The sequence below is a fragment of the Phytophthora sojae genome (genome assembly GCF_000149755.1).
Source record: "Phytophthora sojae unplaced genomic scaffold PHYSOscaffold_5, whole genome shotgun sequence".
Taxonomy (NCBI): domain Eukaryota; phylum Oomycota; class Peronosporomycetes; order Peronosporales; family Peronosporaceae; genus Phytophthora; species Phytophthora sojae.
In genome coordinates, this window is record NW_009258119.1 from 6,696,616 (window position 1) to 6,709,766 (window position 13,151).

At 50.1% G+C, this 13,151-nt stretch overlaps 3 protein-coding genes across 3 annotated transcripts; 1 reads left to right on the forward strand and 2 right to left on the reverse strand.

Moving 5' to 3' along the window:
- Positions 1-2,525: 2,525 nt before the first annotated feature.
- Positions 2,526-3,824, reverse strand: PHYSODRAFT_249765 (hypothetical protein; the record flags this gene model as incomplete). Its single annotated transcript, XM_009531832.1, has 3 exons — positions 2,526-2,683; positions 2,775-3,366; positions 3,507-3,824. 3 exons carry the CDS (start codon positions 3,822-3,824, stop codon positions 2,526-2,528), a joined length of 1,068 nt encoding a protein of 355 aa, XP_009530127.1.
- A 3,366-nt stretch (positions 3,825-7,190) lies between these two features.
- On the forward strand, positions 7,191-8,465 carry PHYSODRAFT_508591 (hypothetical protein; the record flags this gene model as incomplete). Its single annotated transcript, XM_009531833.1, has 3 exons — positions 7,191-7,623; positions 7,683-7,871; positions 8,002-8,465. 3 exons carry the CDS (start codon positions 7,191-7,193, stop codon positions 8,463-8,465), a joined length of 1,086 nt encoding a protein of 361 aa, XP_009530128.1.
- Positions 8,466-8,685: 220 nt separating this feature from the next.
- PHYSODRAFT_302629 (hypothetical protein) lies at positions 8,686-10,121 on the reverse strand (the record flags this gene model as incomplete). Its single annotated transcript, XM_009531834.1, has 3 exons — positions 8,686-8,900; positions 8,969-9,182; positions 9,249-10,121. 3 exons carry the CDS (start codon positions 10,119-10,121, stop codon positions 8,686-8,688), a joined length of 1,302 nt encoding a protein of 433 aa, XP_009530129.1.
- Positions 10,122-13,151: the final 3,030 nt, after the last annotated feature.

Consider the following 13,151-nt stretch of genomic DNA (forward strand, 5'->3'; position numbering starts at 1 on the left):
CGGTTGCGAGTCATAAAGTCGCTATACGTCCCACGCGGAATCGCGCCCACGGCGTTGGTACCCCAATGATCACCAAATCTTCGCCGATGAGGATTCAATATTGGCGCGATCAAAAGACCGACCACTTGCAGGATTCGATGGGGTTCAACCTCGGGGTTTTGGGCCTTGCGTTGCATAAACCACTCCTTGGACTTTTTTCCGGGGGCTTCTGGTTGTTGAACATGCGTTCAACACGCGACGTCAGGTTCTGGACAAAATAGCGGTTTGTTTCTTCAGCCACTTTCCTACACAGACTTATCGGCATGAAGAAAAAAACAGTTTTAGCGGAGAATCGGTCAAAGCGAAAACTTTATCGGTGGGTCCGTATTCCCCGGGAAACAACCCTGGATAGTGCTGGTCAGGCGGAAAGTGGTCAGGCTCTTTATGTTGTAAGTACACCATAAAACAAGTTTGAACATGTAGTATCATACGTCATCATAGTACAACAACAATAATTCCGTACCGATCGTCCAACCTGATTCCCGCATCTCCGCCATGTTCTCGTCGCTTCGCGTAAACTCGGCCATTTCCGCAGCCTCCAGGACGTCCAATGACGGTCCTCCGTGTCGCCGGCAACTTCTCTCACTTCGCCAGAAGACTCATCACCACTTTCATCTCCGCTCGAAGCATCGTTTCCTGGCTCGTAGTCGATACTTCTCGAATTCGTCCACTCATCGGCATCATTGTAAAAGCATACCTCTGTTTCTGTCTCGTCACAGTCCGAGTTCAGCACTTCGAATCCGTCACCGGTTGCTACTGGCGCAGCAGCAACAACAGGAGGCGACTCCGCTTCAGGACCGGTTGCACGGGGCGGCTCGACTGCTGCAGCAGCAATATGATGTGGTTACACCGTCGTAGGAGCAGCAGTAGGTGGCGATTGCACTGCAACAGCAAAGGAAGCCGAACCAGAACAGATATAACAACAATCAATACAAAATTGCCATCATCATTGCTAACGCTTGCCTCATACATGTCCTGTTAGATCAGCATTCGGCGCTGGAGGCGGGGGTGGAGTCAAGCCAACACAGCAGGAGAAGTTCGAGGTGTGGGTGGCTGCAATTTTCCAATAGCTACAGGCGAAGATGTGACCCAAACACAGCACAGGTTAGCATTTGCTCACATGCTAGAGATCATGATATTGTACACATGCTAGGCCAAACTTGCTGGATGTACCTGCATGACGTACCACATGATAGATTAGAAGATGTAGTATCATCCAGCTTGTAACATGTCGTACCTCAGTGATGATTTCTTCGCTCTCATGGGCACGGCGTCCGTCGTCTTCTTCCTTCTCTTGGCTGCAGCAATCACCTCCAGTTGCGCCCTCGCCTCTGCTAGTGCTGCTTCGCCTTGCTTCTCCGCGGCCGCAGACGTCGTTCAGTGTTGGAGAGCTGCAGCCCGTCGCTCTTCCTTCTTCTTTTTCCTTGGTAAGGCGCGCAGGGCTTGGTTTCCGTGGCTTCTTGGGATGGGTGGGTTTGGACCTTGGTTGGTACAGCTTTTCGCTTCGCCAGGGGAGACGTCAATATTCAATATGTCAGAAATCGAAGACCATGATTGGCTTCGGCTTAATGAGATCTATCCAAATCCGCTGTCTGTGTGATGTTTTAAGGTCCTGGGGTAAATTTGGTTACGCAGTGTGTCACGAAAAAGTTCGGAAGCACGACTATTTGTGGACTACGACCAAATAGCGTGAACGGTATAATCGCCATCTTCTTTGCCGTCCATCTTCTTGCGCGAGACCAGTCACTCACTTCTTTCCAGACCCAGCAAGCGTTTTCGCTGCAATAGCCCGCTGCGTCTACAACACACGCTGTCTTGGGCCCTCCATACGACGAATCCTTGCCGACGGGGGATCGCAGCGCTTCGCGGGAGGTCGTGGGTTTAGCTGCAGGCGCTGGTTCTGGATCCTGGACGTCCCCGAAGTCAGCGTCAGCCTCTCTCGTTCCCGCCAGGTATGCCGCGTGCTGTTGGTGGAGGCGGGCTCTGTCCTCTGTACACCGGCCATCCAGTCGCTCCATAAGCGCTGATGCTGCCGCCGCGTTTCTCGAAGGAGTGTGTGTGTGGTGGGGGGGGGGGGCATTCTGATGGCACGCCTTCTTGTCTTTTTGGAGAATGAGCGCAGAGCCACTGATTCAGGGAGGGCTACGCGCTGTTTATATCCGATTGGATGATCTATCTAACCCAATCCCTGTGCATTTTCAAGAGCGTCCGACTTATGTGGCAATTTAGCCCAACTTGTAACATGTTGTACGTACAACATGTTTTTTGGTGTATGTACAACGAGTTGGCGCTGAGGGTTAACATATCTAGCGTAAATTAAACATCTCGTTGGTGTTGAATACCAAACAGAAGTATAACCACAAGTCCATGGTTCTCTTCTAACGTAAATTACCGAATAATACCCCGGGCACTATTTAATAGTACCCTCTCAAAATCCCAAAAGTTTACTATGTATAACCAAAAGGTTACATCACTACCTTAGCAACTTACTCGTCGATCAGAGCAGCATCATCAAGAGCGTCGTGCAGCTCGTCCAGGTTAAAGTTGTCCATGTCCTCGAGGTCGTCGCCAGCGCCTTCCCAGCCTGTACAGAATTGCTCACCGTACACGTCATGCTTCGCTACGTGCCAGTCCAGGGAGCTGTCTGCAAAGCCAGCGGCAGAGATCGAGTTGATGACAGCGTTGCTGTCAGTATCACGCCACGCCTTCTTAACCCACAGCCACCGATGGCATACGCGGGTTGCCGAAGCGAGTGTACTCGACCTTGTCGCTCTCCTTCCACGCATTGATCTTCATGTAGAGTAGGTCCTTCAACGTCTTGTAGATACCAATGTCGCCTGCTTGCAGATAGGGCGTGAGCTCCCCGGGAATGACGCACATGTTGATCTTGCGAGCCGCGCACTTCGCCTTCACATCCTTGGAGATGTGAGCGCGCGTCGAATCCCAAACCAGATGCTTTCCTTCTTGCATGTCGACCAGCGAAAAAGCCAGATCAATCCAGCGCTTGAGCAACGCGCTGTCAACCCACGCTCGCGGCTGGTAGGCCCCGTAGACGCCGCCAATTTTGGCAAAAGTTGGTGAGGCTCTGCCTTTCCAGATCAAAAGAGGTGGAATTTTTCTCCCTGTGGCCGATACAGCCAACACCGCCGTAATCCGCATGGACGAAAACCCCGTGGAGCGCACCACGACATGGCGACTGCCGGTTATGTCCACCGCCTGATTACGCGCATCTTCGAAGTACACGGCCGTTTCATCCATCAGGATGGTACGGTTCAAGTCCATGGCGGGGACAGCGTTGCGTAGAAACTTCATGTAAGTAACCGCGCGCTACACGAGGGTCTCGTCCGTCAGGGTGGTCGTCGCCGCAAGGAGAGCCCGTAGCGGCGCATAAAGCCGGTGATCCAGTGCGAGGAGGCTGCAAAGCCACCGAACACAGCGTCGTCATCGTGGTGAGAGGCATAGATGACCCTGGCCATGTGGCCAATCCAGGCGCGCGTGACTTTTTCCTTCTGTAGCCTCTTGGCAACAATCTCGTCGTACAGGGCGTCCTCCATGGTAGCCGATAGGGGGCGACGACCACCGCCTGGAAGCCGGCTCATGCTTGGGTCTGCCGCTAGGAGCTTCTCGCGGTCACGCCACCACCGCCGCACGCTGCCACCATCCAGCTTCAAACCCTGCACACGGAAGTGGCTGATAGCTCGAGTAGGAACTTGGCCGCCTTCGCTCTCGATCCAGCGGAGGACCTGCTGCTTGCGCCAGTTGCTGATGGGGATTCGTGAAGGCATTTTGCCGAATGGGGCGATATTGGCGTGCTGCGACTGCGTGCAGACAGCGTTAGCGAATGGCTGGCGTTGCGTTTTATAGTGAAATGAGTGTAACAAGATGGCTGGCCACCAGAGCAGGGTAGGGTACGTGAGTTACAGCAAGGTTACTATCGGGTTACCCTTGGGTTACTCTCAGGGGGTACTATTCGGGTAGAGGGTATTAATCGTGAATTTCCGTTACTGACCACGACCAGGAAATCGCAAGCTGCACTTGCGAAAGGTCATCTAAAAGAGACTGATAACCGAGTCAACCTCTAAGCTTCATTTGATCAAGTATACATAGCGTGACTGTAACAAGTGCTTAACGGTGTTCATGACAAGCACGGGTTCTGTTAGACCATGCATGCCACGTTTACCAGCTTTCATGCTTTTTTTATTATATTATATTGTTGATTTCTAATAACTCCATACATTTTCCGGTTGAAGGTATTGATACGTTTTATCGGCGTTTTGGAATGCATCATTGTTGTCGTCTGATCATTTACTTAAGTATGCACGTCGCGATATGCAAACTCATGCGGTGTCGACGGTACTTAGAATTCAGGCATTTTGGCTATAATGTTGTCCAAGACTGTATAATATACAGTCTGGGGAAAAATCATAGACGCACCCCCGAAATACCTGAATACTTGTTTGCTCTGTTGTATTATAAAAGAGCAAACAAGTACAGTATAGCCAACAGTATTTAGTCACATTAAAAACTAGGGCTCCGCGAAGGCTGGGATAGGAGGTTTTGGGATAAACGCTTTTCTTACTTTTTTTACGATCCACAGTCATCTCCTGCGGCTGCGAAGCAGGCGCAGCATCTGCCCGGTCATTCACCTCAACGGCGAAGATGCAAGATACGACTAGACAATAATTATACACAGTAATGAAACGAACCTTGCTCGAGATCTAGCTCGTGGAGAAATGAAAATGCTTGCATTTGTATGCTGCTACAGTCCTGTAGTAGTCCGTTCGATTCAATCATTCACTTTACATCACTCCATCCGATTCGCTGACCCATTGCGGTTCAAACTGCCCACGCATATAAACCTTTTGGAGGCCCAGTGCGGCACCGGAGTCGTACTGGTGTGATGGGTATCCTACCGGTTCAACCTGCCCACGCATATAAACCTTTTGGAGGCCCAGTGCGGCACCGGGGTCGTACTGGTTTCTGGAAATGTACCAGTTGGGTGTCAAGCGAGGTCATTGTTTGACTTGACGTACCACGGATATAATCCTATTTGGTCTGCGATAGCAGCACTAACGTTGCTTCCTATCCCAGTAAAATCATGCAACGTATATTTATTGTCCAGAGTTACTACGCGGGCAACGCGCACCAGACTAATGACAACGATATTAATGTCCTCACACCCGGGAAATGATTAAAAGGCTCTGCCTTAAACCCGTCAGCGACGAGCAACAAATGAGCGCACAGATTTCTTCGGGCAGCAGCGCGTCGGGAATAGATACCCGTCTAAACTGCAACAAATTCAAATAAAAAATGGGTAACAACGAATTCTCTAAACCTTAAATCAGGAGTACCGACAGCACGTACTCGAAGAATTACTTGTGCATCGCAAATGCTTGTGTAAGCACGACTTCTTTTTATTTATAAATCCTTGTCGTCTCGAGCTGCTTGGTCCTTTTTTCCGAAGTGCGCCGGTGGTCAATATCGTGTCTTTAGAATCAACCACAGTTATAAATCACCAGTGCACTAGATCAGTTTATCAGACCATTCAAAGAATCACTAAAGCAACAACAAACAATACTACTCACACATATCACGGCGCACATCGCGTTTATTATCTGACAGCAACAGCAGCATCCACAAGTTCAATCGATCAAAAAGGTACACCGATATAGAAAGCAACCCACAACGGGCAGCACAGGGTCAGCACCAAAGTACATTGTACCGCATAGGTCGCACCAGCGATGTCCACGGAACGGGCCGAAACCAAAAATGAATGAAAGTTGAAGCACGGTGTGTGTGGTCGCACCGTGTCAATCAGTAGAACTAGAACACTACAGAAAGTCGATAGAACTGCGCAGACCCCTTTTCGTCAACTTATCCCCAGCATACATTTCGCTATCACTACCCAATTTACGCTCTTGGTGAGTTCTGACGCTGCGGCAGCCACCCCCACCCTTTTTGAGGGGTATACTTTGCTGTCGTGGTTGCAGAGCTTGCCGACCGCGCATCTTGGTAGTGACTACTGTTGGGTTCAATGTCTTGTACGCTTTAGATGAACCGCGGTGCAGTTCGACGAGAATACGCGCAAGTCGGCGCTGTCCGTGTTCGTCTTCTGACGAGGTCTGCAGCCCCAACGGACAGCTGGCGACGCTGCACGCACGAATTCACTTCCTCATGGTGGCGCCGAGGAGCTGCCGCAGATGTGCACGCGCACGAACAGCGAGGACTTCAATGCGGGCCTTGGCATGGTACTGTAGCCAAGCATCACTCCCGCCGTCGGGTGCGGTGACTGCTTTGTTCGACGCTTCATAATGCGGGTTGGCCTTGCCAATGCACTGTTAGAATGGCTTCAAAAATGCATGGAATTGGTTTTACTGCATCGATATACTCCATCCGTTCCTGTAGCGCGAATCGCCTCAATCGCAGATTCCTGTTTGCACTCACCAATTCTACCTGCATAATATTATTGTGGCAACCCTTTGTATCGAACAAACCTGTTATTTTAGATGCATGTTCGCGAAACGATAGCTATGCGTAGGCTGGGTGGGATAGCTAAATAACTTAGTGTGAGCATCTTCACCGCGACCGCGCAGTCACTATCGCTATAACCAAAGCAGCAATTCAAAAGCACAGCGCACACGATTTAGGCGCGCCGCACTTGCGACGTACCCGTCGCCCACGCCTATCAGGATTTATTTTTTGTTTATGAGCTTTTCGCCCGTCGACCATTATCATCTTTTACGGGCGCAAACTTTTGTTTCTGTATTCCTTTAGTAGCCACCTCAGCAACGTAGTGCTAAATCCACTTGAGTGTAAGGGGGGGTTAAAGAGGTGACGGATCGTTTGGCCCGTACTTGGTGCGTATGTTCGGTTGAAGGTGCAGCACTGAAAACGCGCGTTGTACTTTCTTACCTGTCAAGTACTAGGGCTTCGCGGGAATCCAACCTTCTTATTTGGACTAATATTGCTCTGATTAGAGCACTTAAGACCACTTTGCACCTAGCACTCGGTAGGCACTTTGCAGCGGACTTACGGATCAGTTTAGGGAGGTAGTGTCCCGTTTTTAATCAATTCCAAAGTTCGCGCCAATTTGCAGTGCAAAGCTGCAGAGGCGTGAAGAGCATTCTGCACTCTGGTCCTTGTAGCCAGCGATGCTACGCGATCTATGTGTGGAGGACATCGTTGTCGACGACGTACCCGCCATCCGAGAGTGCTGCGCAGCGCGGCTGATGCGCTACTTACTTCGCTCCTATCCGCCCCTGACCGCAGTCGTGATCGCGTTACAATGGCGCGACAACGAGCGCGTTCTTCGGCCTGCCGACACACGCGTACTTCTTACGTTGATTGAGCGCTGGGGTGCAAAGAAGGCGTGGAGAATGGCGGTGTTGTCCGGCTTCTTCCTGCATCGAGACCTGCCTGTGCTGCCTATGATGGCGTTCGACCTAAATGCGATGTCAGATAACGATTGCAGAAGCCGCTTTGGCTTTGATCACGCTGGGATCAAGAACCTGGTCGTTTTGTTACAGCTTCCAGCCGTACTCACCACGCCAGCTCCGCATGGCGACAGATTTTCTGCTGTAGAAGGTAAGTGTTTTGTGCTTGTATCCTGTAGTATAATAGTACGCTGAGTTGCTTTTGCGCAGGAATCTGCCTCCTCCTCGACCGTTTGAGCTACCCACGGTCCCTGCTTGATTTGAGACAACGCTACGATCGCTTTCCTTCTGCTCTGAGCAGAATTACTACATGCATGGTTCATCTGGTCCTCGGGGCAGCAAAATCCCAGATCCTGTTTTCCGATACATCGACGCCAACACGGATGGAGCCGTACGTCCGTGCGTTTCGGCGCTGAGGTGTCCCGGAGCTACTTCGCGTCTGGAGGACAGACGCTGGAGACCCCCGATGATAAGTAAAAGTGCTTTCCTAGATTCAGTTTTATGATACTCAAAATGGATGATCAGCTAGGGTTAATTGTGCATTGCTACAGGTGCGCAGACGGCCGTCGCGTGGACGGCTACATCCTACGAGCTTCTAATCTGCTAGCGTTCCTGAATGGGAATCGTGATATTGTGCAGAATCGCAACGTTGTCTTCGGCGATTCAGCTTATCCCAACAACAACGTCATGGTGACCATGTTTAGAGGCCGGAATTTACCAGCGTGGGCTTCGGCTTTCAACAAGCGCATGGCTAAGGTGCGCGTCAACGTTGAGTGGGGATATGCTCAAGTCACGCAAAATCTCGCGTTCGTTGACTGGGATCGCCAGCTTCGCATCGAGTCGATGCCAGTTGAAGCAATCTGGTTGCTTTCAGTGTTTTTTACGAATTGCCTGACGTGCCACTGGGGTCGCAATCAAATATCGGACTACTTCAACAGTTTCCCACCAACGATGGAAGAGTATTTAGATGGAGTCCATGTTAACGTTGATTAAGCTAATCCAGTGCGCCATTAGCGCAATCACTACTTCTGTCTACCCTTTAGCATCAGTTCCAGCTTCTTAAACTTTAGCTCGAACTGTTTTTCGAACTCATCTCGTCGCTGATCTCTTTCCGCAGCTCGCTCTCGCATTTCAGCTTGAAATGTTTCTTGTTGTGTTGCCATTCTCTTCAGCTCCAAGTCAATCGACTGCTGGCGCTCTTCACGCGAAAGCTTTACGTCTTCACGTTGCAGCTCAAGACGCGCATACTAAGCTCAACATCTGCTGCAAACCGTTTCTCCTCGAGCGCTAGCTGAGGTGATTCAAGGTCTGTTCTGCTGGATAAATCTTCCTCCAGCATATTTTCGATGCGCTGCTGGTGTCGAGGGGTTCTACGCTGGCGTTGGGTACGGCCGCCTTGGTCATTGTCGGCTTCCTCACCTGGAACATCTACAAAATTTTAAGAGCAGCATCATTAATAACCCTTTCCATTACGATGTCTATCTCATAATAGTTACCTTCAATAACGCCGTCACTGCTGAGTCGCTGCTGTCTTCCTCCGAGCTCCGTGATACGATCACCAATGACGCTGCGGGCGACATTTTCGCGGTGTCGGAGACCGGCTTGGCGCAGCATCTCCTCTCGCTTGCGCTTTTCAGTTGTTGCTTCAGCCATCTCTACGAAATCCCGTCGCTCTTCAACCATCAGGTTCAGCTTTTCACGGATGCGCTCCTGTTTAAACATCATTTCGTTTAGCCTACGTGCGTATCATATCCGCACGTTGCAATTTGATGTTACCTCGATTAGGGTGCGGTCATACTCGCGACCTGTTTCAGCGTCAAGGGCATTCTCTTCAGGCCCATGGGCGTCAAGCATCTCGTCCACATACTTTTTCATGGTACGCGGGTTAGCGGTCAGCCCCCAAACACTTTTAAGGTACTCCACGGAGCGCTCAAGCCGTTCCCCATTTGTTCCGTAGGGCGCTGTGTGCACCTCGTTGGCGTAGTAGCTATCGAGCACAGCCTCCGGTGCCTCAAAGTTCGATGACCAATTTTTTATTGGTTTCAATTTTCTAGCATGGTTGACCTGCTGCTGGGCATTTAGCGGTGATTCGTGGCTTTCAGTTGGCTGGCGATGCTCTTCAGGAACGTGCTGCTGCCTTGCAGCACCTCCATCACCACGAGGATCTTCATCACCAGAGAATAAATTCGTCGAAACACTTGATGAACTGCCATCACTTCTGGCAGGCGACGCGACACCGCTGGTGGTTTGTCCAGCCCCGTCCAAAGACGAAGTAGGCACTCTGATAGAGCGAGCACCTGCTGGTCCCTTACGAGGTGCCACAGGCTTTCGAAAAGGAGGAGGCGAATCGCTATCGCTCCAGTGCTTCACGAGTAGACCAACCGTAGATGGCCGATCGTTGATACTCTGAACATCCTGGTCGTCTGCTCGGGTGGCTTCGTCGCCAGTGAGGTTGCGTGTCTTGTTTGAATCCATGTTGGCGCGACTTGGGACAGCTCGCGGTTGAGGCACCTTGTCGTTGCTTGCTTGCGCTCGCTTCTTGGCTCTGGTGCGCGATGGCTTCCCCTTGTGTCCTTGGCCCGGCGACTCATCGCACGCCGCCGCCCGCTTGCGTTTGCTTGCCGAGCGCTGCTTCTGTTTTCCCGCCATCGTGTGCGTTGTGAAGGGCAGACGTAGCTGCCACGTGCGGGTTTGCTCAAGCGATCTCTCCAACACGACACGACGTAGTGGTTCTGATGGGCACGTCGCTTGGCGCTGTGAGCGGCTCCTTGGCTGCGTTGCTCTTTCTGCACTTGGTCTGCGTGTCGACGGCTTTCAGTTGCCTTGGCTTAGTGCGCGGGCTGCACTACTGATTGTGTTGTGAGAGCTTTGGGCGCATGCCGCTCCCGCTGCACAGTTGCCTTCAAAGTTGGAGGCAAAGCTGGGGTTTCCGCTACAAGGAATTTGACAATGCGGTGGGGTTTGTACTGCAAAGTTGGTCGCTAAGTTCGAAATTCGTTTAGGTACGAATTTTGGCTGCAAAGTGGCTACAGAGTGCAAGGTGCAAAGTGCTCTTAAGTGCTCTATTAGCTCAATATTTTTTAACCAGATCTTGGCCCTCACTTTTCCTTACGCTGATCTCGTCAGATATCCAGCCCCCCCCCTCGAGTCGAGCGTAAGATGAAGGCGGCCTTCATAGACAAGCAGCTAGAAGAAGCTATCGACCGCGTCCTCGCAGGAGAGAACAGAGGTTAGGATAACTCAAAGTATTGTATTACTGAGTAATACAATTTCGGTATTAATACAGATTGTATTAATACTTATACTCGCTTTTTGGGCGAATGTATAAGGATAATTGAAGTAATACTACTCCTCAGAATTGGTAATACCAGTAATATATTACGGTTATACTTCCAGAAGCCGGGCCAACTTGACTCCAAACTTGCTACTATTCGTGGATGGTATAAGTGTAAATTAGTAATCTTTATATATATTGTGGCCGCCAAGCGTTTTGTCCGCTCGGTTTTTCACGCTCTCAAGGGATTTGGCTTCACCAAATCCTGGTTGATATATATGTAAATCCTTCAGAACACCTACGGACAACTGGGCATTCTGGTCGATTCATATATATATATCGACCAGGGTTAGCCTAAGTGACCCCGTATCAATCCGCATGCATGGCTGATGATACGCACGTGGTGCATTTAGAACATGCGCGCGCCCACTAATATGTTTCCACGACCGCCAAGGCCTTCACTTGCCCCGGTATGATTTGACTTCTAGATTGTTTTTTCTTTACTTGAAATTAGATGAACGGTATGAGAGCTCACTGGGCGTGCGTGGCAACATGAAAAAAGCCTTTCGATACCGTTTAAACGGTGCTTCTAACTATTGACCCTAACTACATTAGCAGCGTTCGAATAAGAAGTGGTCCTAGCATTTCACAGTCCCGTTTTACCTCAAAGGGAGAGTGCAGGGGTCTGGGTGTGCAGCCCCAGCACACGCACCGCAAGATAAATGGTGGTCTGTGAAAATGTTGATTAATTTTTATTAGGATCAGTCGCAAGTCTTATTTGTTTTCTTAGTAAAGCTTACCTTATTATGGCACTGTACATTCGTTCGCTCGCGGTTGAGGCTGCAGTCGAGGCTACCGGGCTCGGAATGTGCGCATTTACAGAAGCTGATGCTAATATTGCTACCCTAACACACAATCCTATCGATACGCTACATTAACACCCTTAAATACCTCGAAGCATCTCCTGAGGTGAGGTCTTATTCTTAGACGTAACAGGATCTTTGAGACCCCAAATGTATAGTTGAGGTTCGTGGAGATGCTCTTACTCCTGAATGAAGATGAACAGATATGAAGGATTAATTAGACGAGGAATTCCAATCGCTCCTTAACTCTGAAATAAATTTCAGAGAACAATTGGTATCACCGCTGTAGTTGGCGGCCATAAAGATCTATTTAGATAAGTATTGTTGTGCTTTGCACGCAGAATACCGTCCGTTTTAGTCAGCTTATCCAGACTTCATCATAGCTCTAAATCAGACTTTGGTTACTCAGACTTCGCACCAAAACAGACTTTATGTTCGCAACCGAATACTAAACTGTCATAATGAAAACTACCCCTTTGCATTTAGATAGAAGTTTCTTTGGCCTTTGGCTTCTGGCCTCTGCGGCGCCTACACTTTCCTCATTCAACCCGATCGCATACACGACGGGTCGCGCACAAGGCCCGAGGCCACGTCGAGCTTAGGTAGTACCCGGTGCTGCCGTCACCACCCTCGCCGCAGTAGATATCAACGTTGCATCGGGTGTCTCCCATACTCGGCTAGTATAGGCAGCCCTTCACTACATCACCATCCGAGTATAAAACCAATATGCCTATCACTATACTATAGCAGAGCAATGCACAGCTTAGCACGCCGCTTCTCCGAGTGGATGAGGCACAGCGCGGCCTTACACTTCCAATTTGAGGGCTCTCTGTATAATGCCAAGATTATGATCATGCCGAACCGCAGGGCAGCATGCCTTGCCAGTGAAGTCACCTTTGGTTCCTGGCTGCCTCTTCAACATAAGGACCGTCGTATGAATACTATGAAGGTCTTCAACGCCATTCGGATCGTCAAGTGATAGGAACGCTTCAGACGTTAAACTATTCCTTGGGCTCAGTCCTTCCGAGCGATTCGCACGGAGATAATTCACAGCATAGACTCGCCACTGGCGAAGCCGAGCTAATGTGGGCCACATAAATTTGTACTAGTATAAAGTATTACCTAAAGTATTAATACAAACTGTATTAATACTGATACTAGATTTCTACACGAAAGTATTGTATAACAGATATTTATACCGGACCCCCAGTAGGGCCAGTAATACTTATACCGTGATTTGTCGATTATCCTAACCTCTGGGAGAGAAGCTCGCAGCCGTGGCCGACTCTCGGGCTCGCGTAAGACAGCTGATGCGAGCCAGCAGATCCTGCGCAAGCGCGATTTGCTTATCACCCCGCCACGCGAAAAAAAGCAAAGACAAGCAATGGTGCAGGAGCTGCACTCCAAGCGCGTGACAACAATGGCGCCGAAGTGCCTGCAGTGGAGCCGCTGTTCATCATTGAGAGCGCGACGGTTTGAGTTTGGTATGACACTTTGTGTGGGATCGCGTCGGTCCAACATCTGGTCAGTGCGTCATACCTC